The sequence below is a fragment of the Canis lupus genome, chromosome 33 (assembly GCF_048164855.1).
Source record: "Canis lupus baileyi chromosome 33, mCanLup2.hap1, whole genome shotgun sequence".
Taxonomy (NCBI): Eukaryota; Metazoa; Chordata; class Mammalia; order Carnivora; family Canidae; genus Canis; species Canis lupus.
This window is the reverse complement of record NC_132870.1, coordinates 27723662-27748041: the sequence shown is the minus strand read 5'-3', so window position 1 is coordinate 27748041 and position 24380 is coordinate 27723662. Positions and strand designations below refer to the sequence as shown.

The following is a 24380-nucleotide window of genomic DNA, read 5'->3' as shown; positions in this document are numbered from 1 at the left end:
AAAATTGTCTTTATGAAATCGAATTTTCCAATCATTCCCTTTATTAGTCCTTGATTTTAAATTAGAAGAGTATTTCCCTGGTTATGGAAAAATCATTTTATGAAGGAGTTCATCTACGCATTTTCTAAACCCTCACATCATTTTATTTATTTTTACAATTAAATTTTCAATCCATTTGGAGTTTATCTGTTAGAGTGTGAAGAATAGATCCAGTTTTAGTTTTTTTTCCAGATGACTATCTGTTTAAACAATGATTAAAAAGTCTATTTTTTAAGCCACAGATTTGAGATGCTGTTCTTTTCATATACTAAATGTCCATATACAATTGAGTATACTGTTGAGTTTTCTATTGTGTCACATTGGTCTGTATGTCTGTTTATGAACCAATAACAAATTATTGCCTATTTTAGAGGTTTTAATTTATGGTAGGTTTATCCCCATGTTTCTAACTATTTCTCTTTTTCAGAGGTTTCCTGACCATTCTTGTTTACTCTCCCAAAAGAATTTTGATTCAATCTAATGCATTTTTTAAATCAACTTTCCCAATCTCAGGGGAAAAGAAACGTGACATATTTTTATGGAGATTATATTAAGTTTATTAATTAATTCAGGTATAACTGACATAATGCTGAATCTTCTGCTCTAAGAATATTGTATAACTTTTCATTTGATTCAGCCTACTTTTTAAAATCTTTCTGGAGTAGTTTTAGTTGTTTTCACTTAGATTTTGTACATTTTAGGTTATGTTCATACCTAAGAATTGTATTATTTGTTTTTGGCTACTGACAAGAGGCCTTTTCTTCTATGACAACTTCTAAATGATTTGTTGTTAATTATATGGACTAGTGATTATGTGATATTAGGGTTAAAAACCACTACTTTAGTAAATTCTGCTTCAGAGATTTTCCAGTTATATACTTGTATTATATGCAAATAGAAATAGTTTAACTTTTAAAATTCTTGTGGCTATAATTGATTTCTGTTGCTCAATTGAATAGCTATTACTAATAACACAGTGCTCAAATAACTGGAGATTTGGTCATTCCTGTCTTATTTCTGATTTTCTTTTTTAAGCATCAAATAATTCTCTATTACGTAAAGGTGCTAACTTGTGTGGTATATATGATATATATACATATATTATATAATATAATGTAAAATATATAATTATATTTTTTTCCTATTTTATTTAGTAATTTTAATGTGAATGGTATTGGTTTAGTGTTGCCAAATGCTTTTTCTGCATCAATGAAGATGATTATATTATTTTTCTCTTAGTTCAATCATACTGATAGAACATGTTAATGGATTTCCTAAAATTTAATTTCTGAATAAACTCCATTTAGTCAAAGTAATTGTTTAAAAGGACATTTGGATTTTGTTTACTGCTACTTTAATTTCTTTACATCAATTTTCACAAGATTTGTCTGTTATCTCTCTCTTTTTGTCTCCTTCAACCTCTCCCTTATATAATCTGTTACTACATATAGCCATTATATAATAGTTTCTCTGAGACTATCAGGTAGTCTTAATTTCATAGATAACTGCCTATTTAGTACCGCCATCATTGGGTTTGTCTAAATCTTATTTTCTGGTAAGTTTCTAAGGGAGGGCTTATGTAATAATATTCTCTGACTTTTTGGATTCACAAACTCTTTTGTCTGGAACCTTTGTACATGAAGGTTAGTTTAGCTGGATTCAACAAACTTGGTTCACATTTTCTTTCTTTGATCATCTTAAATATTTTGCCTAATTGTATCCTCACATAAAATTCATTGTTGAAATTGGCATGATCTTTTTCCTACTAGCAAAGGATATTTTCTTCAAGTCCAATAATTTAGAACAGGTTATTGCATTGTCCATTCTGGATTGACTTTCTCCTGTGTAATTTTATGATATATATTTTCAAATCTTTTTGGTTTTGTTCATTTTATTTTCAAACATTTTCTTAAATTATTTTATTTAGTGGGTTTGTTGTTGTTGTCTTTGTTGTTCCATAGTTTGAGTTTCTTATTTGGGGAAAACTGTTATAAACTTGTTGGATCTTCTTTTCCTATTTTTTGTATTTATTATTTTTCTTGAACTATTTTTACTCATTTCCTTATATCTTCTTATTTATTGAATGCCTCTCTTTTTCATCTGATATTTCTCCAAAAGCATTATATGTTGCTCTGTTTTTCTTTCCAATTCAGTATCATTTCTGAAATAATTTTTCTTTTTTTAAAAAAGATTTTATTTATTTATTCATGAGAGACATGGAGAGAGAGAGAGGCAGAGAGACAGAGGCAGAGGGAGAAACAGGCTTCATACAGGGAGCCCAATGTGATACTCGATCCTGGACCCTGGGATCACGCCCTGAGCCAAAAGCAGATAGATACTCAACTGCTAAGCCATCCAGGCGTCCCTGAAATAATTTGTCTTGTCATCTTTTGTTTTTCAGATCTTTCTTTTCTTGAAACATATATTAGAGTTTGTCTAATTCTGTTTTATGATATTCTTTCATAGATTAAATTTTTAAAATTTCCTTTATCATGTTTTAGGAGATTAGTACACTGTTTTATGTGTTTATTGGAAATTGCTTTTTGGCTATTCTAGTACTTATTCTCTTTTTTTCATATATTAAATTTGCACAGGACTGGGCCACAATCTTCTTTTATTGCTTATTTTTTAAGTCAAGTAAGTTTTTCTTTGCTGTTCAAGAGAGGATTGGGCCAAGATAACCTTTCCAGCTACATTGCTCTAGCACTCCCCTTCTACTGTGTTTATAAAGCGATTTAAGAAATGCCCTATATTGTTGATATGTACTTCTTTCCTTTGCTCATTTTCACCTAGGCTTTTCTTTTTGTCCCAATTGTTCCTGGCCAGCTCAATTTGGATTCTATTTCCTAAGTTTTTCTTCATTGTGGAACTTTGTTATTTGATTTAGAGGCTGCAGCACCCATTCCTTCCTGGTTATGTCTACTGTTCTTAGATTGGCTGTACTCTTGCCAAATAGGACCTGATGGAGACTTTGGAGTTCTCTGTTTTTAGAGCCTCATTTCTTCCCTCAAAATCAGTTTTCACAGAAATTGATATTATGTGGGCCTTATATCCCTTGGTGATTTTGTTCACTCAGCTTATTGCCTGATTTTGCTCTAGATGTCATCTGTGAAGCTTATTATTGTGGTTGGGGTGGTGGTTGGTTTCTTTGGTTTGGGTTTGGTATTTTAAGCGTCTTTTTTTTTGGTTTTGTATAGCAGGAGTTTGAAAACTATGCCATCATATATTTATTCCTAGACTCTACCTTCAAATTTTTACCTATAGGCTTTTTGAAGAACACTAACCCCTTGTGAGGGCTTATTTGTTTGATGTTTATTGCAAGCAATAGAACATGGGACAAAATCAGGACAGAGTGAATGAAGAGGGAAGCAGTTTGTTGAAGCACCATTTTAGAGAGCCAGGAAAAAAGATGCAAATATTGTTATGGTGGTAAGCAGTCACAGAAGCTAAAAGAAGGGTAAGAACTGAGGTCCTTGGATTTTGTTGCAATTTTTTTTCAGCTAGGCAGAGACAGTTTGAAAATAAAGTGGTAGTAAGATTAAATTGTGTGGCTCATTTCCAAAGCATTCTGCACATTCATTAGACTATTCATGACACTGTTTATCTGCCTTTGTTTCTGAGTGGTTTGGAAACGTTTTTACAGTAGGCTTTGTTGCCACATAAGCAACCTCTGCAGGACGTTAACAAAGAGAGATGGCTCCTGTATGGAGTTGGGTAAGGGAGAACTTTTGTTTTTGTTTTTAAATCCTTGCAAACTAGGAGTAAGAAGTATTACAGCATCTGCATGGGAAGAATAGATGAATTCTTTTGTCAGGTATCTCCCACTCAGTTAACATTGGTATAGGAAAGGTCTTTAAACAATTTTCTCCAGAAAAGTTATTTTGTAATAATCTCTAATTCTTCATCTTTCTTACTATTGATAAGTATACATTACTGCCCTCTGCTGCATGAACTTAGACTTTTTCTAGTCTTTGGATTTTGATAATAACTGTGTAAGATCACTGATTTTTTTTAATCCATTTCTAATAGTTGACAGGAATTCTTCTCTTGTCAGAGAATAATATCATGATGGGTCACAATTTGCATTCCCCATATTTTTGGATTTACTTAAAGACATTACTTAGAGTGGTTTCCTTAGAGACATTTTCGTATTAAGTGGCCATTGAAAAAGAAAAGCAGATGATCATGTCTGCTATATTCAGAAAATGGTTTACAAATGAGTGGCAGATAGTATACAAATTAACTTATAATTAGCGGTCTTAGTATCTACAATTGACTAAAAAGAATGAAAAGTGGTTGACTTTCATAAGCATAACTTTTAACCAGAACTTACAACTGTGGGCTTTTTAAATGAATCATCTCCTGGAATTATGCAAATATGTAGAAAGAAAATCAGATAATTCTGTAAGTTTGAAAGTAGTACTCAGGAGATTAGAATTATATCTTGCCTTTTCATGTTAGAAAGGGACCATGTTAGCTCCAGTATTAAGTACAGGAAAGAAATATATTCAATATTGTAGAAAAAAAAGGATAGTTTTCAAAATTTAAATAATTCTATTCCATGCTAAGATCTTATTTATAGAATACATTTTGATACCTAATGGGCCAAATGAGAAGAGACTTGAGAATTTCATTTTCTTATTAATTAAAATACAACACTGACATTGGAAAACAAGGCTAACCCAATTTTAGAATATGGAAATAGTTGTTAAGTTCTTAATCTTATTCGATTTTAGATATATACAAATCTGCACATATATTCTTGACACTGACAACAAAAATAGCATTTAGTGGATTTCAGAAAGAACAATAACCAAAACTAAACCAAATCTGAGCTTATTCTCAGATTTCTTGATAATTTAAAAGCTAAGTGGTCAAAGTGCACATATATTAAAGTATGATTTCATGAGCAGTTTCAGTGAAATTAGATATTCCCTCTGCTTCCACATATTTAGCACTGCCTTGAATTAATTAAAGGTACTGTGATTCCAGCTGACTATTAATTTACTGAGTAAATGGAACAAATCAAATTAAATAAATGGACAAATTAAGTTAGTAACAGAACAACTTGCTGATTGCTAGACCACTCTATTTTTGATTGCCGCTTCCTTTTTCTTTGATCTACAATGATTTCATTTTTGTATCATATACTCCTGTATCTTATTGTTTCCATCTTTCATTAACAAAGTGCTCCTTTTGAATGTAAAAATGACCTTATCTTCTTGGCAAATAGCTTGTATTCTTTGTTTTCTTTTTCAGGGCCCCAGGGGAATCTTGACAATCATATTCAAACTCAGTCAGCTGGGTTCATATTCAGCCATAATTCACACACAGAAGGATGGTGAGGAAGTTAATATCATTAACAAGGCCAAAGGTAAAATGTAATAGGACAAATTTAAATAACATTTTTAAGTAGACCTATGACACATCTCCCACATTAAGTTTAGGAACTCTGGTAGAGTTCCAGAAATGTTACTCCTTCCCCAAATGTTTTAATATGCACTGTGTCTATAAATCCATCTGTTATAGGCTGAATTATGTTTCCCCCACAAATTTGTATGATGAAATCCTGACCTCCAGTACCTCAGAATGTAACTGCATTTGGGGATAACGTCTTTAAAAGGGTTGTTAAGTAAAAACGAGGTCTTTAGGCTAGGCCCTAATCCAATGACTTGTGTCCTTTTAAGAAGAGGAAATCTGGACAAAGGAAAAAAGGGACAGCCATTAGAGGACACAGAGTGAAGGTGACCAACTGCAAGCCAAGGAGAGTGGCCTGAGAAGAAACCAAACCTACCAGTACCTTGATCTTGCACTTCTCACCTCCAGAATGGTGAGAAAATAAATTTCTATTGTTTAAGCCACCCAGTCTGTGGTATTTTGTTAGAGCAGAAGACTAAGTGCAAATTAAGACACCATCTTTAGAGCAGAGAGCCTTTTCTGGTTCTCTGATAAATGATTACTCAGGTTCCAAACGGCTTTACTACATTGGACAAAGCTGCAATGTATGTGTTCATCTACTTCTATTCTTGATGTTATTTGTAACCATGTACTAAGCTCCGCTCCTGCAGAGGAATCAGTGTTAAGTTCTGTTGCAATGATAGAACTTTCTCCTTTTTTAGGTGTGCTCCACATTGTTGCCATAACTGGGCATTATATCTAAAATGAGAGTCTGCTGTGCTGCCAGTTACTCTGCTCAGTATTATTTTAATATTGGACATCGTTTTAAAGGCATGAACTAAGGGACCCAAATAAGAGATAATACATGGAATGCATGTAGAGTACTTAACAAGCTGGTACTTAGTAAACATTTAATATATTTTGCTTATTACTATTGTTTTTATTACTACTATATATTCCAAGACAGTTATCTATAAAATGCCTAAACCAATTGTAGTTTAATATCTTGACTTTTCACACCTCAAACTGTTTTCTGAACATTGCAGCCTATTCGTACAGTATCAAAAGGTATGATCTATCACAAAACGATTACCCAAAAGTAAACTAAACACAGTTTACATTCTCTGTGACCAAATCTTAGTTATGCTTCAAACACAGGTTTTAAATTGCCCCTTGGGAACTTATTTTCTTATTTTTTGCAAATAATCTTCACATTATTTTTCAATCTGTGCCACAATTTATTTTATAGCTGAAGTTTTTCCATGGTCATTAGTCATAGGTTCAGATAACTGACAGGAACAAACACACTGTACCATGCCTGGAATAGCTACACTGCCCTTCCATTTTTTGATACTCTCTACTTAAATTAACCAAATCGTTTCTGACTGAATATATCACCAGATTTTCAATAGTTTCCCCCATTTGAGAAATGTTTGTTTTGGAAATAATCTGTAATAATAACAGGGTAGAAATCAATCCATTTTGTTGTTGGCAGTTTGAGGGTTCATAGGATATTTTGCTTAACTCACTGTGGCTTCCAAATCATAGCAGTTAACAGTTGATTAAAACTAACCAATCAACCAACACATCTCTCCCCCTCTCCCCCCCCAAAAAAAACTATAACAAAAGCAGACATTTAAAAAGTCATGTTTCTGGACCCCTTTCTGTTAAAAAAAAAATATGGCAGCTTTAACTTCCTAGAGCTCTGGAGACCTAAAGAACAGAGTTTGGAAGCTCCTGGTCCAGATTATTGGGAAGTTGTTTTCTTGCTCATCAAGATGAGATTTCTTACAATGAACTTCTCTTAAGAATTAAATATGTTTCTCCTTCACAGCCACATGTAGTAGTTTCCAAAGACAAATCTTGAAACAGCCTGCCAGAATTCAGCAGTGGGAATAAGTGGACCACCAAGAAGGATCTGTAGTGTATAGGACCAGCAGAAATTGTGCATCACAAAGGGAAGGCCTGGTGTTCAACTTTTGGAGAAGGTTTCTAGTTTCCATTTCACCAAAGGTCTCTCACATGCACAAGAATCAGAATTTTATCCACTTGAATTTTTTGCTATAATATTTATGCACTTTTTATTCGTTGGGTTCAGGTGCTAGGGGAGGGATCTGTTCAATAACTCTCCTTTGAGTGGCAGATAAAGTATTAAGAAGATGAGTAGTATTTCAGGGATCAAAAATCAAGCCTTTAGCTAACTAAGGAATTATGATTCTGACTGTTTCACTGTGAAATCCCTTAAACTCTCTCACTTGTGTGTTTATGTCAAGTATAGCCAGTGCCTCAACTGTGAGTGATTGAGGCTTTTCCTCATTAGCTGGTCTTGTTGTCCAGGAAATCAATATAGAAAAGAGTTAATAGCTGAAAATATGGCAGAAATCAAACAAGAGATACAAATTTCATATCTGGTATGGAAATTAGGCTTATCAAGAAAGAAAAAATGTTCACAATACCAGTGCTACTTATATTTACTAGAGGTTATGTAAAATGTGATTGATAGCAATACATGGTACTATTATTTCATAATAATAATGAATAATAACTTCAATTTTATAGAGCAGAGAAACATGAAATTCTAATGTGATAAGATCCAAAGTGTAAGTACTACTAGAATAGAGAACCAGGTATCCTTGTTTACCGTGGAGAGAGGAAATCCTCATAACCATATTTTCCAAATCTTTTAACATCCAACAAGAAGAAGGTATATCATGTCCATCCTGTGTGGACAAGGTGATTTGAGATTCTAAGGAAGCTACTAAACTATACTCTCCCTTCCCAAATTTGCCATAGTACCATACTTCTATAATTACTAACCTAAAATGACCACAATAGTGGCATTTCTTTTGGGTTCTACTACAAATGTAGGAGTATTTGTCTCCTAGTACACTACAAAAGTGTACATGTAACTTATGAGAAAAGAAAAAGCTATGGGGGACATCTCTAATTTCTTTTATTTGTGCAGTCACATGAATTCAGTCCAGTTCAGAAGTTCTAGATACCCTGTGAGAGACCAAGATTGGCAGGATTTAGTAGCAGATGAGAACAGAGGAAGGTTCCTAATAGGGGTGAGAGGCAGATTTCAGTAAGGTAAGGCCTTGACAGTGGACCGCAAGCCTCTCCATAATCAAGGCCCTGACTTACGCACTTTTGTATTCTCAAGACCCTAAACTTAATAAATCTACAGTGAAGTTCATGAAGAACTGTTGAACAAACTTATGTAAGGAGTGGTTACATACGATGTATATGCACTTAGCTCCCCTTGGGGCTGAGTAGTCAGAAGGAAACAAGGATCCAGAAACAACTACTGAGACAGTTGTGTTTTTGTTTTGTTTTTGCTTTTGGATGGAAGCAAGATGATTGGCAGAGCACAGAGAAGAGGGAAAATATGGCCAAAGGAGAAAATGTCCATAGAGGTACTTTCTTTTGAATAAGAAAACCGGATCCTTACTTCTGTACAGTTTTGTTGCTTTGATGTATTTACTCCCTAATGATGTTATTGCAAAATGCATAAAAAATGTTTTCCCAAGGAGAGTATGAAGTTTGTATCTTCATGCTTATAAAAACATACATGAGAAAACACATGTGTGGCTATGACAGTAATCCAAGGATTATGTTTATTTGCAATTAGTTGATTTTGTGTATGCATATCTCCTTGTCTACATGTGGGTTACGTGTGTCGGTTTCTGTCTGCTGTACAATTTTACAGAGAGCATTTAGATCATGAATGCAATTAGTTTTTACCTCCTTTTCAGGTGTAATTGTGTATGTTGTAACATTTGATTCCATAGTGTGATTTAGTTTTATGTATGTGGAAGAATGTTAGTGCACACAGAAGTGAACTTTGACTTTCAACTTTGATTTGTAAAAATTTGCTTGTCAGGTATTGTGTAAGCCTCTGAGATAATCTCTATCATGATACCCAGAGCTGAGGGGTTTCTTGAGAGTTTGCTGAGCTTGACATCATTTTTCTTTTCAGCAGAGCATTGACAGGAGTTAGGTATGACTATATGGCAACTTACTTTGGTTGGAAATAAGGAAAGAGGGAACTGATGGAAATAGGCAAAGACTTTTCAAATTCTCTCTTGGTTCATTTGTTCTTTCTTTAGCGCATGGTGGATAGTTACAACCTTCAAAAGGATGTAGAGTGTTTTTTTGCCCACATATATAGCTCTCTTTTGTCTTTTCCCTTTGCTTTAAAATACTTTTGAAAAGTCCTAAACCAATAGATTCCTAATCTAATTTTCTCCTTTTCTCTAATGTTTTCTGATGGGCATATCACAAAGAAGGCAAAAAATATATATACTTTCTTTAAGGTATAAACCATGAATCACAAGTACTTATTAATAGAGTTTCCTTGCCCTCCACTTGTGCCTGGAATGCTTCCTTTGTCCTTACAAATCCATTCCTAGGCATATTTTTAAAAAGTAGGAAAATATTGAGCGTGAGAATCTCTATCCTAAGAAAGCACAAAGGCAATTCAAAGATAAGAAAGATGCCAGAGGGTTCTTTAAGTTTTAATGCCCTTTTGCTTGTGTTGAAAGAAAGAAAGAAAGAAAGAAAGAAAGAAAGAAAGAAAGAAAAGAAAGAAAGAAAGAAAGAAAGAAAGAAAGAAAGAAAGAAAGAGAGAAAGAAAGAAAGAAAGAAATGAAGCATTCCAGGCCAGAGAGATTCACAGATCAGGGCAGGAAATATGCAAAGCTGGTGCTGTCTGGGAGAACCCTGGCATAAATTGACACTTCAGAACTCGGTCCTTTCTTGGGGGAAAAGAAGAGTCACTATCATTCTCCCTTAGCGACATGTTGAATGTATACTCCTGTACACCCTGGGGTGCGTCTGCATCGGGTATGGAAACTGAAGAACGAGGGTCCGAAGATCAGATCTACAGTGCGGTTCGGGAGGTCAGCCCCGTTCTCTAGCTGTTAGCCGCCAAGTTGTGGCACTGCCTCAATTTCCCTGAGCGCAGGCGTTAGAGCCTGAGAAGGACAAATACAGCAACTTCCAAACAACCCTTCTCATTGCATTAGAAACACTGGCGCTGCACGGCCGAGCCGCTCCAAACCCGAGCCTCGAGCTTGCCCGGGACAGCCAGTCTCCTGCCGGCACCTCCGCGCCCCGCCGGCCGCTGCCACTGGCGCCCCCCAGCGCTGCGCGCCCGCGCGTCCCGGCCCCTCTCCGCACCTCCTCTCATCTTCTCAGAAGCAGACCCGACCTGGGGAGTCGGGGGCTGGCAGGAAAGGCTTCCCTTGGAATTCCCAGAGGCTGGGGGCAGGAAGTTGAGGAAGGCAGGACCTCAAAGGCTCCCCTTTGCCTCAGTTCATTCTCATTTGGGATTTTCTCTTCGCAAAGGGGACGGTTGCCTGGTATGGTAAAGATGCCCTGTAGAGCTGTAAGATCGAAACCTCGGAGCCTACTAAGGGCACCCCATTTCCCCAACTCCTGGGAGCCAGAAACTTACCAGGCGGGTGTGGTGGGGGTTCAAGGGGTTGGGGGGGGGGGGTAAGGAGTGGTACAAAAGGCGTAGCCTAGAAAATCCTAAAGTTCTTTCTCCCTGTCTCTCGTCGTCTTCTCCCCAATTCCAAAGCCCCCATCCGCGTCAGTTGGGCACCCCGGACACAACGCGGCGCAGCCTTACACACCCCCCGGGAGGCACTTGAGCGTCCACAGAGCACAGCCTTAACGCCCAGATGCTCGCTTCCCCCAGTCCTCTCTAGGGCTTTTCCAGGAGTCAGGCACAGGAGAAGGGGGGGGGGGGGACTTCCAGAAGTCGTGCTGGCGGTCCCCAAGGGCGGGGGCAACCTGCCCCGCTCCACTTCCACTTTTGCCCTCCATCTGTTTCCAAAGGTCTTTCCACCTCCGGGGCTGCTGTCTGGAATCTGGAGGCCTCGCGTTCCTCCGGGAATGAATCCCATTTTCCCAATTGTTGTGGAGAGCAGAGGGGTGTGGGAGGGGGCCAAGAGGGAGAGGGGCAGGAGGGGGAGCCGCAGAGGGAAGGAGAGGAGTGGGGCGGGAACGTGGGGGGTGAGAGGAACGTTTTCACTCTTTGTCACTCTTGAATTGGGGGCGGAGGGAAAAAAAAAAAAAAACACAACCCCACTGTGGGAAGCTATAAAAAGCAAAGGGGGCGGCGGCGAGAGAGCAAAGGCAGAGAGCGGGACGGCGCGGCGCGCACGGCGGCTGCTGGGGCTCTGGGCGTCCCGGGCAGCGCCGGGCTGCGGGGTGGGAACCGGGAGCAGCGCTTCGCGGAGACGGTGCTGCGCGCGCGGGAGACCTCTGCTGGCCTCGGACTCCGGGGCCCGCCCGGGGCGTTCCCGGACCCCAGTTACGGCGCCCGCTGGCATTGCGTCCTGCAAAGGTTGAGACGGGGAAGGGAAAGAGGAGAGGAAAGCAGCTGAGGCGGAAGGGAAAGCACTGCTGTGGCCCTCCGGAGCGAATTCGGAGACTTGGGGCGCGGAGACCCGCGGGAGCGCGGTGGTGCGCGGGGCAAGGAGCGCCCGGAGCGGCGCGGTCCGCGGGGCCGGCTCTTCTAGCACCTCGGGTCACGCCTCCTCGGCCAGAAGGCGCCTCGCCTTTGATTGCTTCCAGTTACCGCAGAACTTCCTGCCCCGGTGGAGACGCGGGGCTTGCTCGGGCCGCTCTCGCTCCGGGTCCGAGGCGTGAGACTGAATTCACACGGTGCCGGGCGCCCCCCCGCGAGGCCGAGTGGGGTTGGGGGGAACAGCCGCTGGCCCCCGCGCCCCGAGAGAGGGGCCTGGCGTTGGGGTCCTCCGTCGCCTTGCGTCCAGCCGCACGCCTCCGGGCTTTGCGCCCCCCGGGGACCCCTCGCCGGGAAATGGCCGCGTGGATGCGGGGCAAGGACTCGTCGCGCTGTCTGCTCCTCCTGGCCGCGGTGCTGATGGTGGAGAGCTCGCAGCTCGGCGGCTCGCGGGCCAAACTCAACTCCATCAAGTCCTCTCTGGGCGGGGAGACGCCTGCCCAGGTCGCCAATCGATCGGCGGGCACATACCAAGGACTGGCTTTCGGCGGCAGTAAGAAGGGCAAAAACCTGGGGCAGGTAGGAAAACACTCCAAATGCACTCTACAGCCGAGAGCGGTAGCTGCCAGCGCTCCCGAGCGCGTCGTTTGCCTTTGCACCCCTCAACCTTTCAAGGGCGCCCCCAGGTGGGGCGCGTCCCACGGCTGGGGAGGGGTTCCCGGGAGCAGATCTCCCTGGGTGGGGAGGTGGCGGTGGCTGGTGCTGGAGGGCTGGGAGCCGGGGGGTTACGGTTCCCCCACCTTTGCTCTGGTGCGTGGGCATGCACAAGATCCAGTGCGTACTGGTGGGGAATGGTCCTTCTCCAAAGTTACCAGGGCAGTGCTGATGCGAACGGAAATCGCAGCCAACGTAGAGCAACGATTCTGCGTCAGGCGCCGTTCTAAGCGTTTACCTCTATTTAGTCTTCACTGCCCTGTTGTGAGGGCGCTTTTCCCCATTCTGCCGATGAAAAAAAAAATTGAGTTACGGAGTGATTAAGCGCTTTGCCCAAGGCACGCAAATTAGGGTTTAGTGGGAGTGGGATTCCAATCCCAACAGTCTGGGTCCAGGTCCTGGTCTCTGAACCGTTACGTTTTACGATCTTGAATTGAGGGGGCCGTTTGCCCCCTTTGGGTCCTGTTTCCGTCCCAACCACTTTCTGCTTTCAAAGAAGCGAGGTCCCAGACAGAAAACTTCAATAGACGCGCCATTTCTCACTTCTGTAGCCTGGTGAATAAATCATCCAGGAGGCAGCAACATGATGAAGCCACAACCGCAGCATCGTACCGCGGGCGATCAGGGTGTGTGTGTGCGATATAGCAAGGTGGATGCTGGAGGCGTTTTTGCAAGAGGGAACTTTTGGAGCGCTTCTGTCCCTCTGTCACACAGACAGATTGACAGTCGCTTGCAAAGAGTCATGCAAACCTACACACAGGGTAAAAGGAACGTGAACGTTGGGCACGCAAGGACCCGGGTGGGGTGGGGGTGGGGGTGGGGGTGGGGGCTTGTGGGCACCCGGAGCTATGACAGCTCCCCCTTTCTGCTCCTTTTGTAGGAAGCCAAACTGAAAGCTAGCTCGCCAAACAGCACGCGCACCTCTCAGCACAACTGTCACCCCGGGAAAGTGGTTCATTGCCCCACAGATCCTGGGATTCCTCGTTTCATCAGAGGAGAGAGCTCGCTGCAGCCTCTGTTCAGGCTCTCAGTGTCGTCCACGGCCCTACCCCTAGCGCGGGCGGGAGGCAGGGTGAAGGGTGAGAGCAAGGGACAGTCCTGGGTGGGCAGCGAGGGAAAAGTTGGCCAGCGCTTGGCCCCCTACTGCCCTCTCACGGGGACAGTTTTGCTAGTTTTGTAGTTCTAGAATGCTTTTTTTTTTTTTTTTAAGATTTTATTTATTTATTTGTTTGTTTATTTATTTATTTATTTATTTATTTATTTATTTATTTATTTATTTATTTATTATGAGAGACACACAGAGAGAAGCAGAGACATAGGCAGAGGGAGAAGCAGGCTCCTCTCAGGGGGTCCAATATGGGACTGGATCCCCAGGCCCAGGATCACGCCCTGAGCTGAAGGCAGACGCTCAACCGCTGGCCCACCCAGGCGTCCTGCTTCCTAGTCTTTAAAATGCTAACCATTTCAGCTATCTTTTCAAAGGAATAAAGAGTCTATAGTCAGGTTTTTTTTTTTTTTAAGGTCTCGAGGGAAATAAACTATATATACTACATACATACATACTACTTGCATACACATTCTGCACATTCTCACACAAGTGCACATACCTCCGCATGTATGCAACCATTCTCATTCCGTTTTACTCTTCCCTCTGAAACACCCTGACACTTTCGATAGTAATGGGCATAACGCTCAATTTTTAGATATCCATCATGAGATGAGGCAAAGGTTAGAAGAAAAGGATGCTGCCAATCCAAATCATAAGACTTTTCTCTAATGCTTTTGACTTCAAATTCCATCTCATCAGTTGTTAAAGAGAGCTAGATGTTTATTTAGTTTAGCTAAGGACAGAGGGATGGATCCAATGATCTTCTGAGGTTTCTTTCGATTCTAATCCATGTACATTCTGTGAGTTTCTGTAAAAGACTTTCTCTTTCTGTCACCACTGGGCCCCAGCACTTGATGTTCCTGAATCAAATTATCAGTTATGTCAGAACTGTCATTAGCCATGGGGTTACATGGACTAAATTTAGGGTTGCATCCCAAAATCTAGCTTATGCCTTATGTTTTGATATGTCTATTTTGCTCTCTTTCCAAATATCTGCTCCTTAAAGAGATTGCAACTCTATTTGGATGTCTTCAAATGGAAAATGTATTTATTTTACAAATGAGTTTAATGTCTTTTTTCTTTCTTTCTTTCTTTCTTTCTTTCTTTCTTTCTTTCTTTCTTTCTTCTTTTTCTCTTTCTTTCATTTTTTTCTTTCTTTTTGAGTTGAATTTCTTATACACTCTCCATAACTTAGTGGTTCTGTGGAATATATTTCATTGTATTTGCTTAACTGTAACACCGTATCCTTCAGATTTGATGCTGGATCTGTAAGAAAATTGTAATTTATGAGAGATAATGGTAACATAAAATAAAACACTGAGTTGAGTAGAAGTAATATAGCTGGAGAATGAGAGGATTATCTTTTTTATTTTCTGGCTTCTTGCTTTCATAACGGGTGATCTATAATGTATGCTATTGAGAAGAAACTAATAGAAAAAAATCTATCTTCTATGAAGGAGAAAGGAATTCTTTGAATATTTACAGGTCTCTTTACCTTCGTTATTCTACTAGTTATGTGGTTTCTGAAATTCTTAGGACCCTCATTTTCAATAACTGAATGGAAGCTAGAAAGACTATTCAAACAGGAAGAAGCTGCATCCTTTTTTTGGAGAAAAAAAATCTAGAAGTGCAGCTTAGCTGAATTTTTATGCATCAGAATAGAAAAATATGATTGATTGAGAAGATTGGAAATAAAGTGCCAGCTGATCAAACTAGCTAATTAGGTAGTATTATCCTGAGGACTGTTCATTGGATTTTTCTCCCTCTCCCCCATCCTTGATTGCTGATGCTAAAATGTATGTTTCTGAGATATAGGAACAGGAAACCGTAGGATACAAATTCAAGTAGGCTTTTTAGAAATTTAGTCTTTGTTCTTCTTGAGTGAAAATGGAATAATTGTCAATTTTTTACTTTCCAAATAAAGAATTAAAAGTTTTATTGCCATTGCAGAAAGATAACTTATTGAAGGAATTTATTAATTCATTAATCTACGAAAGTGAAAATGAGACAAAATGGGCCCAAGGTTTTCTTGATTCAGTGTAGTCTGTTTTCATTTGAAGAAAGCATTCTTATTTAAAGGAATTCTATTTGTTCTGTAGGGAAGGTGGATTATTTGTAAATCACTCCTGAAAAAGATGCCTTTGAGTTTCAGGAAAGACTTAGAGAGCCCAGAAAGAGAATGTACTGTTCTCCAGAGGTGCTATAGTTCTCATTTTTAGGTTTGCTTTCAAAGACGGTTATAAGTTATGATGGAAAATGACATAGAAAATTGAATATGGCAGTATTCAGGTGATTGAAACAGAAGCAGCGAAAATGATTTTGCTGAATTATTCACATATGTGTTTTCGTCTGACTTTCTGTTTCCATCTATTGCTTACGAGTTTAAAAGATAGTGTATGTACGTATATATATATATGTGATAAATTAAGTTGTGGACTGTTACTAATGTATATATATGTCAATATATTTCGATTTCTAAAGAGATTATTTCAAACATTCTAAATTAAAAAAATTTTAAACAAAATCCTCAATATCACATGGATACATATATTCTGAATAAGTACACTGTTGCTCGACATCACCTCTGGAGTTTGAGGTAATGAACTTTTATGGGCCACCCTTAAGAAGAACTTAAAAAACAAGCAATTTAAAAAAATCAGTTTACCTTTGCAGTTGTCACTCTTTCTCTCTCTAAATATATATATATATATTTTATAAATGGAAAAAGACATTTTGGATTTTTTTTTTTTTTTTTTTTTGTAAATGGAAAACCTTTTGGATTTGTGCTTGTAATTACTTCTTTTAGTCTTCTTTACTCCTTGCTTTGTCTTTTTGAGACAAGGTTAATTTGAATGCAATGCTATAGGGTTTTAAAATATTTTTAAAAGTTATGATTAGGACAGTAGAAAATAATTATGTTTTACATGTAAGTAAGCTTCCTGGAAGGTGTCTCTACAAAAAAAGTTGGAAACTGGTATAACATAAATTTAAATTTCTTGATTTTCTCATATAACTTGGACATTGAGACAGGTTTGGAGGAAGTGGTGCTGTAAAAAAAGAATGCTTGAAACACATTGAAACAGAAGTTTGAGGGAGTTGGTTAGAAAGTACTAATATTTGTGTATTGCATTTTCTTTAATAAAAGTGCCACATCTATTTGTATGTGTTAACACTCATGGAAGTGCTCACAAAAATCAACTATACATAAACTAGATAATCTATTTTTTATAGATAATCGCTTCACTTTTTGAAATTATCCATGACTTTTTTTTTAACCCCAGCCCAACTTTCTCCTGCTAGAGAGTAAATATCTGTGATTTCCTCTGGACATCAACTGATGCTATGTGTAATCAGAAAAGCAAATCATTTTCAAAATTTGATATTTCTAAAATAGATTTTGAAACGATCCACAGTAAGATTCCTCTTACTTCACTGTGAATAATAGAGAATTGATAGTTGATACAAGTGGAAGGTGACCTTGTGAATAGCAAGAAAAGTATTTTAACGATAATATAACTATGAGCATCCATCATTTTATTTTTGTGCTAGAATAGAGAGAGCAAGGGACAAGTTTACTTAAACTCACTCCAGCTGTGACTTTGACCCTACCAGAGTCTTCTTTAGTACTCCCCTCTAATGCAAACTCCTTCCAGGATGTTTCAAATCTTATAGTTTTTAAAGTAGAGAAAGTAATGTAATAGAAAGGTAACTGATATATTCTGTTCTAGGAGAATACTGCCATTTCTTCTTTTCCCCACACAATCATTTTGAATGGATATTAAAGCAACCTGTTATATAGAGAGGTTTTTATAACACTCAACATATTTACCGTTTTAGATTTATTCTTCTCTGGCTGTTTCTTCTTTGATATTGATGTAACATCAAAATGAATTACAATTTATTTCTATCGGTGATTCCCTGATAGCCCTTTAAAGTCATTTTACTTCGTTAGACTTCTAGTTACTTGTACTCATCAATAAAGGAAATAAAGCTGCTTGTAGTTATTTGTTGGAATAGTGAAAAGATTTAAGCAATAAGTGTGTCCGTCCATGACTCTTACGGAGTCTTTTTTTTTTTTTTAATTTGAGGCAGAACCCAAGAGGAAACAAAATTAATAATAGTTAATGGATAGATTTTTGCATTGTGTAGGACTGCTTTAAGACAACACAGAAAAATTAAATATGGAATGAATAATGAAAATTTAGTATTACCATGTAAGGTAAGCAGAGGTTAATTTTCTCTTCTCTGTCCACTCTTGCCAGGAACTAGAGAGCAGCAACATATTTTTCTCTAATTGTTGTTTTTTTTTTTTTTCAGGACAAATATAAATCATTCTCCCAAACGAAGAGGTCAACTGATATAAAATATGGGAGATTTTTTTGATAGGAACATCTGTCCACAGGAAGAAAAGTCACCACCCAAATATTTTAAGTAGTTGTTTCCCAACAAGTCTCTCATGCTAACAACTTTGGGTCACTGCCCACTTCTTTGGGTTCAAACCAATGATGGAAGGTCATGAATGATACCAACATCTAATCAAATGTCCCTAGGGAGAGCTTATCCCATAAATCCTTGTAAACTGAATCAGAGAAAAATTTAACGCAGAGGGAGTTCAATATCAGATCTAAAACGCTGTATTTTAACTCAAGTAATTAGCTTGTGTAGCACTAAAAAACTGAATTATCACTTCAATACTGATTCCACATTTACTGAATCTATATAACAGATTATATTTGTGGGATCTTAATACGACTTTAAGTTTATCTATGTGCTCCAAATAATAAATGTAGAAATGAAATCAGAAAAAGCACAAAAGTAGTAAGTTTGTTAAAACCTTGTTACTTCTCTCTTCTACAAATAAAAAGGACAAATGTACATCAGATATCCTTTTGAATATATTACAATCTAATTTAATTTATTCCACTTATGTGCTATGATTTAGTATAGAGAATAGTTACATATTTCATAGTTGTACATATTTTAGCTATCTCACCCTATCTAAAACAAACAAGTATATAAAATCAATGAGTGAATAAGTACAGTATGTGGTAAAACAAATCAAAGCATCATAATTAGGAGGATTGATTTCTTAAAATGGTAGATCTATCCAAACATTTCCTAAAAGATGTTAGCTCTCCATCTTATGCTTTATCATTCCAAGTAAGAGTATTGTTTTTTCTTTTTTCTTTTTTTAAATTTTATTTATTTGAGAGAGAGAGAGAGAGAGAGAGAGAGAGCACAAACAGGGAGAGCAGCAGAGGGAGAGGGTAAAGCTGGCTCCCACTGAGCAGGGAGCCTGATGTGGGGCTCAATCCCAGGACCCTGAAATCATTACCTGAGCCAAAGACAAAGGCTTTAACCAACTGAGACACCCAGGTGCCCCACCATGTTCTTTTTTCTAGGGACTGAAGGAAGTGTGTGATCTTCAGAGATATTGTTTCCTTAACTGGCTTACAAGTACTTATGAGCACACATTAAATTATAGTAGGAGGTTCCATTTATTATTTACTCTGTGGCATGCATTGCTCCAAATGTTTCATTTTAATTAACTATTTTGAACCTCTTAACATCCCTTTAAAGAGCAAGTCCTATTATCATCCTTATTTTTAGAAATGATGAAATGTTTTTGAAATGATAAAACAATAATTTTCCTGAGACCCAGAGAGGTTATGCAGTTTGCATAAGTCACACAGCATTAAGTGGAGAAAGGCAAAACCCACTCCCCAGTATCCATCTCTCTGCATCAGAATGCTACCAGGTGCCTGCTGACAGCAGGCAGGGGCCTTCTCAGTGACTCTGTACAGGTGGACTGTGAGGTATGGCATCACTCATACTCTGCTCAAATAGATAAGAATTATTTAGGATGAGAATCTACTATTATTTTCACTTTTTCCTTACTTTTGGCTCCGTCTAGCTGCCTTTGAGAGAATCAGATGATCTGTAGCAGATAGCAGTAGTTTCCAAATAGGTTCTCACCTCTGACTTTCTACTAACCAGCTTAATGTTTTTAGAAAAGTCATTTAAATCTCTGGTTCTTTTTTCTTAAAAATATGTCGAATAAGATACAATAACGATAGCAACCATAAGAGTAATGATACTAATGTTACTGAGCCAGAGGGAGAGGAAAGTACACTTATTTACTGTGCTAACGTCATTATTACTATAATGGAATGGAATCTTCTTCCATTACAGAAATAGGTAAGGTGAAGTGCTCACGCACAAAATAGGAAGTGGCTGCTCAATATTACCCCCAAATTGGGCAGGGGTAACTAAATAAATGCATGTAATGTACATGAGGGAAGCAAATGAACTCAATTTCACCAAGGCCAGGAATTGTAAGACAAAACAAGACAAAATAAATACACACAGAAATATGTTAATCAATGTTAATTGTATCGAATGTTAACATTAAGAGGGATGGTGAGTCAGTCCTGTCTTGTACAAAGTAAGCAAAATAGCATATAATTGGGTAATTGGTAAAATTACACAGAAGCCAGGGTACAGCAGACATTAAAATATAATCACAGTAAGTGAAGGTCCTAACTGCCATGGCAATATTAGTTATTTAACCACAGGAACCAAAGTAATTGAACAACATGTTAGAGCCTGCTGCCAACAGCATTAATTTGATATTCTCCAAAGTAAGAGTCCTTGCAAGGGCAAGTTTCTTGACACTTTCTGCACAACTCGGGGCTCAGAGAGCTTACTGAGAATTTGGAAGGTTTACAACCCTCTCTGAGTGTCAGCTGTCCTGCTAGGACGACTCAGAAATTTGGGGCTCATTATTCCCATTTCATTCCCTCACTTTCTTTGTTTTATCTGAGCCATTTCCTTTATGATGCAGGTAATTTGGAAATATTTTAACAATGTTAAATGAAGAGTGAAAGTCATCTCATTGAAATATGTGATAAATTTCTTTTAATGTATTAGAAACAAGCTGTTTGCCGATAGGTGTTTCTGATGATGAGCTAAAAAAAACTGCATTCAAATGGGAGGATGGGTGGGGGAGAATTGTCACTTAAAACCAAATGACAGCTCACATTCAAATAATGGTCTTCATTTGCTCATTCTAGCTTCATTTCATCTTAACCCTTTGAAACTTGGCTCAACAGGCATTGGATTAATTTATCTCTTGAAATCCAAGATCATCCTTCCAACAGTCATCCTCTATACTCTGTAGTCTTTGTACTTAATTTACCCCTTATTTCTGTTGCTACGTATTTCCATGTTCCTTTCTGGGTTATTCCTTTCTCTCTGTTTCTTTTCTTTCTCTCTTTCTTTTCTTTTCTCTCTTTCCTTCTTTCTTTCCTTCTTTCTTCCTTCCTTCCTTCCTTCCTTCCTTCCTTCCTTCCTTCCTTCCTTCCTTCCTTCTTTCCTCCTTTCTTTCACTGGCCCTTCTACAAACTTCTGACCATAAATGTGGACATTTCCTCAAGTCCTTTCCTTAGTCTTCTTCTTTTTCTGTTCCACTCTCTCTCCATTGCTGATATGACTTCCTTCTTTGGAATCATTTGCCACATAGGCAGAAATCTACCCTTAGTTTGTTTTGATAGAACTCCTAAGCCCCTTTACCTGCTCTGTAGTTTTAGAAGACTTTCCAGAAACAAACAAACAAATCTCCATAAAAAATATACATTTTGTGTCTAACTTTCAATCGTCAGGAGTTAGGCAACCAATTCTTTATGATTTCTCATAGCTATCAATAAAACCTGGTAAAAATTGCCTTAGGTTAGTCTAATGAAGGCCACAAGAATCGAGGATGATGCCCAAATTCTTCTCATACTCTGGTCTGTTCATCACTCACTGGTGATGAAAGAAAGCTGTGTAGGTTCCCATGAACCCTACATATTTAAATGTTTGAGATTTAAATAGCTTCCACTTTTTTCTCTGTGATAGACCTGTTGTTAAAACAACTCATGTCTGATTAGAATGTGCATAAATCTATAATTTACGCTTATAAAACATTACATATTATGATATGTACATACACATTTTAAGCAATATATAATGTTTATTTTTATAGCTTGAATACTTACCACAGTAATTCTTTGTCATTGTTATTTTAGAAATAATTGTTAATTTTTAGTGTGGAAACATTTCCTTAACATTTACTTTCAACCTGGCAAATGTTCTTTCATAACTGTGTAAGAGGATTCTTCAAACATACCTATTCATTGTTATTCAAGACAGAGAACTTTATAGAAAGAACCAAGAGAACCTTTTATCATCTACAAATTTCAGACTTTGTACAACAGACTAACGTGGGCATACTTGAAGCTGGCAGATACAGTAAAAATCACCTAATTTAACTCATTTTATGTATGAAAGAACCACACTAGGTTCCTGATCTACTCCCATGAACTACAGTCAGTGCCTGCGACAAAAGAACTTCTCCTGGAATTTGGATTTTCTGACTTCTAACACAGGTCTTCCAAATAATCAAAAGCAATGTTTTCTGTTCAATACATAATAGCAAAGCTTTACAGAAGAATTAAATTCAGTTGATTCAAAGCTAGTGGAAGATAAATTATACAGGAAGCTCTTTTTCAGCTCTGAATTTTGTATGTCAAAATGTATTATCAAAGAATACGATGTAATGATGACAACTGTGTCAGTAGGATTTAAACAAAATTAATGAAAGGGAGTGGCTTTGCATGTATTGCCCTTGCTCATTTTTTTCAGCCATGACACTTAGTGACATGATTAGCAAGAAGTCTGGCTGAAGAGAGTTTGTACTGGAACAGCAGGAGCATATAAAAAAAAAGGAGGAAAATAATGGGCCGCTGAGAACACAGATTGCTTGACCTTTGTCCAAGCATCATCTAGGATAGAGGCCAATGCCTTTAAAACTTCTGACAGCGATGCACAGAAAGAGAAATACTTAATGTTGTGATCCAGTACACACAAACACACACACACACACACACACACACCCCTGAAAAAAAAGTTTCAAAAATAAATATTCTTATGATGAGTAATGCAGGGAGACATTTTAAAAATATTAGTCCTTTCCTTCTGTTCTGTTCTATGCTAGTCCCTTATTCTGTTCTATTCTCTTTCTTTCTCTGTTTCTTTAAAATGCTGGTCATGACTCACTGAATTGATTGATCAAAACCTGTGTTTTGAAAACCTCTCAGTCATTTGATACTCTGCCCTGAACTCAAGGTATTATGCTTGAAGATCAGCAGTACTTTAGGATCAGCTCCAGTGAGGGGAGGTAGAAAGCAGAGACAGGTAGGTCTTCATGGACAGAAGCATACATTGTCTCAGACCACTCCCACTTTCTCTTCTGCAACAGCGTGTCAGCCTCTGGCCTCAATGAGATCTCTTCATTGGAGATGTGCTTAACCTCTGCCTTCCTCTCCACTTCCAGGAATAGGTGACAACTAAAAATGCTGTACATGGTACTTGGATGTTATAGACATGTTTACTCAGAATCTGTTATCCTACATTAGTATTGCTCTTTTGGGTGTATGCCATGTGCACCGTCTTACTTTATTTCTAAGAAAATGCAGTTGAAGATGGTTACATTTTCTACATGGGACAGCAGGTGAACCTCAAAGAGCATGGGATATAGATTCAGAAGACCTGGTTAGCCTATCTTTGTATATACTTGCCCTTGAAGAAATTCTGACACCTTTAAACCTTAGTTATATCATCAGTAAAATGTTAGTTCATATCATATTGTATTTGCCTCACTCTTTACAAAATATATTGCTTATTTAATTAACATCATTAGAGGCTATTTTATTAAAATTAAGACCTTTCCACTCTTAATTTATGACGGACAAATATGAATTAGTAAGAATCAACCCAAGAATGAAGTAATCTAATTGGATTTTATGATTCTGGAATCACAAACTCAATTTTTGTCTTCATAGATTACTTTTTTTTAATAAGTGGGAGGATTGAAAGTGGAAGGTATTTTTTGGTTTGTGTTCTTTTTCCTATTTGTTTTGATTTTCTTGGATTTATTTAAAAATTTTAGTGCCAGTAGTAATACTTTCACCTTTCTGCTTAAAACTTAGTTTTTGTTTAATCCTTGCATACCACAAACTGTTCTCTTGCTTGCTGTTAGAATATCCTGTCTGTGATATTAAAGGAGAGCTCTCTCCTTTTTTTTTCCTATCACGTTGGAGATGTATTACTATTTATATGTTTTTAATACATCTTTAAAGGCATGATAAGGGTCTTAATAATAGAAGTGGGTGTATTTTTAAAGCTCTGAAACTAAACTTGTGGGTCATATTTTGGACATATTATAGGATATAGGGTTCAGAATGGATAAAGTTCAGGGAAATAGCCAATTGTAGTCAAGTTGTATGATGTGAAATCACAGGGACTGTGACAGAGGAAATGCATTTTGTCAAAATTCTTCAAACAGGAAAATGGGTATTTTCATAGCTGTTAGAAGCTTATTGTATTGCTAAGGAGGCATTTCCTAGTGAACAATGTAATAACTCTGATCATTCATGTTACAAGGGCTGGAATCTCACCCAACCATTTGTCCAAGCTAAGAATAGTCTAGACTTCCTGCTTTCTATCCCTGCTCCAAAGCAATTATTCCCTAATTTATAGAATTCTACTTCTTCCTTAATATTGATCTCTTTTGCTGCCTTATTGCCATCCAATTGTCATTGTTTTCAC

The 24380-nt window shown here is 38.1% G+C and overlaps 1 protein-coding gene across 1 annotated transcript in view; it reads left to right on the top strand.

Moving 5' to 3' along the window:
* The first annotated feature begins 11580 nt into the window (after nt 1–11580).
* DKK2 (dickkopf WNT signaling pathway inhibitor 2) overlaps nt 11581–24380 on the top strand; it is a 98561-nt gene continuing 85761 nt past the window's right edge. Inside the window, exon 1 of the mRNA XM_072810763.1 lies at nt 11581–12490. Coding sequence (XP_072666864.1) covers nt 12269–12490 — 222 coding nt within the window. The 5' untranslated portion in view covers nt 11581–12268. The remainder of the gene's footprint in view (nt 12491–24380) is intronic.